Source organism: Mauremys mutica, chromosome 11 (genome assembly GCF_020497125.1).
Source record: "Mauremys mutica isolate MM-2020 ecotype Southern chromosome 11, ASM2049712v1, whole genome shotgun sequence".
Taxonomy (NCBI): Eukaryota; Metazoa; Chordata; order Testudines; family Geoemydidae; genus Mauremys; species Mauremys mutica.
This window is the reverse complement of record NC_059082.1, coordinates 70,104,993-70,109,511: the sequence shown is the minus strand read 5'-3', so window position 1 is coordinate 70,109,511 and position 4,519 is coordinate 70,104,993. Positions and strand designations below refer to the sequence as shown.

General features: G+C 38.5%; 1 protein-coding gene across 6 annotated transcripts in view; it reads left to right on the top strand.

Moving 5' to 3' along the window:
* The window catches only part of LOC123344587 (ERI1 exoribonuclease 2-like), a 39,309-nt gene that overhangs the window by 429 nt on the left and 34,361 nt on the right, over positions 1 to 4,519 (top strand). For 3 of the 6 annotated variants that reach the window (XM_044980970.1, XM_044980969.1, XM_044980964.1), the window contains exons 2-7: positions 627 to 697; positions 784 to 867; positions 1,475 to 1,602; positions 1,802 to 1,958; positions 3,497 to 3,597; positions 4,382 to 4,463. In XM_044980970.1, the coding sequence (XP_044836905.1) occupies positions 627 to 697; positions 784 to 867; positions 1,475 to 1,602; positions 1,802 to 1,958; positions 3,497 to 3,597; positions 4,382 to 4,463 (623 nt within the window). The other 3 variants (XM_044980965.1, XM_044980968.1, XM_044980967.1) reach the window with 3 other exon arrangements.

The following is a 4,519-nucleotide window of genomic DNA, read 5'->3' as shown; positions in this document are numbered from 1 at the left end:
TTTGAGAAGCTCCTTATGCTTCATGCCATGGTTTGATTGGGGCGAACTGTTCCTGACGCTGATTAGAATGTAACTGAAAATGGTACATTCACCACTATGACGTCATTGTTTTGTGTCCCCAAAACTGTTAACAAAATACACATAAAACACAAACATGTAACTGAGCTAAACCACTAATCCCCCTTGTCAGCCTGCCGCCTGGAAGGGGGCGGGGAGGGGGGTGAGTGTGAGGCATTAAATGTAGTAACAATATACAGCTAAGATTACAATGGAAATGCATTGTTGAGACTGTCCCTAAAGATTTTTGAGATGCAGCCAACGTAGAGATGAATTGATGCTGCCATTACAGTCAGTTTTTGTGGTTTTGGTTTGCAAATGTACCCAGAAGCTTAAGTAAATGTGTGCATGTTTTTGTTACTCTAATACATACATTTTGGTGCACCTTGACAGGGAGAGAAATCCCAAGGAGATCAGCCCTTAAAAGAAAATTTATTTGTATTTGAGTGTGATTAGAGATTCCAATCCCACCGACTGATGGATAGTTCATCAGTTGAAACAGTTCATCTTGTACGTTGTTGGGTTCAATTGTAATAGCTAATTTATTCATGATTCTCTTTGTTTTTAAGGCAACTTGGATTAATTAGAAAAAGTTCCATAACTTCCTCAAGTGGCAAGAATCAGACTAGAACCAAGTCAAGTAAGTGGTATGTTTCCTTCTTAATGTAAATCTTTTAATTTTATAAACAGTGATACAGATTTACAAGGTGCTTTTATGTGTTGCAGGGCAGTTGTTTGACTATTTAATTATTATTGACTTTGAGTCTACATGTTGGAAAGATGGTAAACGTCATTACAGCCAGGAAATAAGTAAGTGGAAATGTAATAATGTCTGATAGCAATTGCATCTAAAAAAAGTTTGGCTTATTTAGTTAAAAGTAAAATAGGAATAATTTAAGTGCAGAATTTTTTACTTAAAAGGAAAACAGGAAAGAAGTGTCATTATTCACTTTATGAAGTGTCAGAAACCGTATATCCAAACTATCAGCCTTTTGCAACTTGAAATATAGATTATTAAATGTCATGCTATATCACGGAATGCTATATATATAGCCAGCTGCATTAAAATTAGATAGGGCCATCAATTGCACTGATATTAGTTTGCAGATTAAATCATTTAATCTTATGTTTTTATAAGTAAGTGTTCTTTGATATAATAGTTTAACACTCTGCTAGAATACACTTTGTTTGCTCTGAAATAACATTCGTGCTCTGATATATTGAAATAAGTATTGTTCAGAATTGTATATTTTATGATACATACGAAATGGAGAAATTTTCCATTAATATAAAATCACTATCTGGGGGCACAGTCTGCCTTATGTATGGTATCTACGTTTGCTTAACAGTCATGTAATTTAAATCCTAATATAAATCAAATTGAATCATTTATACAAATAACCTTTTTTTAATCTAGTTGAATTTCCAGCAGTTTTGTTAAACACTTCAACTGGAGAGATTGAATCTGAATTCCACATGTACGTCCAGCCTCAGGAACATCCAATTCTTTCTGAATTTTGTACTGAACTAACTGGCATAAAGCAGGTAAAATCTTTATACTATACATTACAGGAGGCTTATAATTTAGTTAAGAATTTTTAGGATCTTAATTTTGGAAACAGTCCTGTTTACAGTTGTGCAGAAAGATATTTTTTCGGACAGTCTAAAAGTGCATATATTGTTTAAACATGAGATGAGCTCACTAACAGGTGTTTATATGTACTTTTTGTTCTATCCTATCAAGAATCAAGTTGATGAAGGGGTTCCTCTAAATATTTGCTTATCACAATTTTCTAAGTGGATTCAAAAGATACAAAAGGAGAAGAAAATTATTTTCAATTCAGATGTTTCAAGCCATTCTGTTTCTGAAGCAAAATCAAGTACCTTTGTTACTTGGTCAGGTAAAGAACAGTTTTTCTTTGTTTTTTTGCTTGAATTTAGTGTTCATAAAAGTGAAACACTGATGGTGTGGGTTAGACTCTGGCATAGTATAGGCAGGTGTAAATGCAAACTTTTGTACCACAGCTCTGCAGTGTGTCACAGTCCTAACTTCAGGCCTCAGTTGTACATCAACCGTGCTGTCTCTAGAGAGTCTCTGGGAGCATATATTTCTGATCTGTACCCTGTTGCTGTGTGTCTGTGATGACAATATATATTGTTGGGACTAGACCAAAAAAGTCCATTTAATTTGTGATTATTTATGCTGTGTCTTTGTTTCCAGGCTCTGAGGTTCATTCCACATTTCCTTTGCTTTATATTCACCATGGCATGTCACCATACTTCTAGGTTAAGACAACTGGCTGGGAGGTCCTTCAGAACCTATCCAATATGATTCTTTAATCAAGTCATTGTGAAGTGACATACATCACTTGTTTTCTCTGATGCCAAGTTGCAGCAATCCTAATACCTTGGACTAAAAACAAGACTACACATTAACAGTTTAGTTTGTATTTCTTTCATGGGACTGCAAGACACTACTAACAGGCCAGTGTTATGTCCTATTTACATATGATTTAAGTCAACTTTGAAGCTAGTTCTCGACAGATATATTTAGTTTAGTAGAATCAAATTCAGCTAGTTTTTAAAAGTGACTATGATCCAGGTACAGAAATGTCACAGTATTCCATCCCTTTTGAGTCATCACTACAAGTGGTGGGCAAACTACGGCCTGGGAGCAGGGTTGGGGGCCACTCTCCACAGCTCCTGGAAGCAGCAGCATGGCCCCCTCTCCGGCTCCTACATGTAGGGGCAGCCAGGGGACTCTGCTCTGCATGCTGCCCCTGCCCCAAGTGCCGCCCCTGCAGCTCCCATTGGCCGCGGGAGCCGCAGCCAATGGGAGCTGGAGGGGCAGTGCCTGCGGACGGGGCAGCATGCGGAGCTGCCTGGATGCGCCTCCACATAGGAAACAGAGAAGGGACATGACGCTGCTTCCGGAAGCAGCGTCAAGGTAAGCGCTGCCTGGAGCCAGCATCCCTGAGCCTCCCTCCACACTCCAACCCCCTGCCCCAGCCCTGATCACTCTCCCACCCTCCAAACCTCTCGGTCCCAGCCTGGAGCACCTCCTACACCCCAAACTCCTCATCCCCACCCTCATCCTACAGCCCGCACCCCCAGCTGGAGCCCGCACCCCCTCCTGTACCCCAACCCCAATTTTGTGAGCATTCATGGCCCGCCATGCAATTTCTATTCCCAGATGTGGCCCTTGGGCCAAAAAGTTTGCTCACCCCTGATTTAGTGCCTTCAATTACTTGGCCAATCAGTTCCCCCTGTAAAGAAAGCGAAGCATTCTGCCTGCAGTGATTATTTTGTAAACCATTGTGGTTAGTTTATTTTGCTGATCTATTGCTTTTATCAAATTCTAGTTTATTCTTATTTGATCAATACTTAGTAATCATGAAAATAAAGAGTGAAAAGTTTGTTGTTTTTCTCTCTTGTGCAGACTGGGATCTGGGGGTTTGTTTGCAGTATGAGTGCAAAAGGAAGCAGCTGCGAAAACCTGATATTTTAAACTCCTGGATTGATCTCAGAGCAACATACAAGGTGAGAGAATTAATAGATTATATGGGTAAAAATGTTTCACCTCCACCTCAAAGGATTAAGAATAGTGAATGTACAAGAAACTAGGGTTACCTATTTGTTCCTTGTATACATTCACACACATTTTATTGATGGATAGAAAAGAACAATGTATCCTTCAGAACTATACACATTTTAATTCTAGAAGGCTTGATTTTACAGACAAAATCTGTATCTGTATCACTTGCTATGAGAAATTTTCCAGCTGTTTTGACTTGCCTTCTATCTCTTGCTCTTCCTTCTGTCTTCCCTTTCTGGTCTTTCATGCTTCCATTACTGCTTTCCCTCCTTAGCTAAAACACAGTAAACTTCCTCTGCATAGATAGCACTTCTGAATTTAGCGCAAGAATTGGGGTTTTCCCAGTTAGTGCATTCTAAATAGCACAACTGGTATTGTAAAAATGAATGACGATAAAATACTCTTGACTTGTCTAAAATTATTTGAATAGAGTCACTTTTCATTTACCATAGCAAAATGCATATTCTGTGTTTCTCAGCAAACAAGAAATATTCGGTGTTTCTTGGAATACTTTCTCTGTGTTCCATTTAAAAGGAATTTACATCACATACTACAATTTAAATGAACAGTATGATGCAATTTATAGTTGTAATCCCAATAGGCTATTCAGTTACTTCTGTCTTAGATGCAAACTGTACATATGTAACTGAAGAATTTGACAGGGTAAGGCAGCAACAGTGAATTGGTTAATATACTGTAACATTTTAGAAATGTTTTTCTTTTCCTTAGCTCTTCTACACTAGAAAGCCAAAAGGGCTAAATGGTGCTTTACAGGATCTGGGGATAGAATTTGCAGGACGGGAACATTCTGGTGAGTACAACATGACAGTTCTTGTTGGAGAGTGTATTTTGATTAGCTTCATGAAA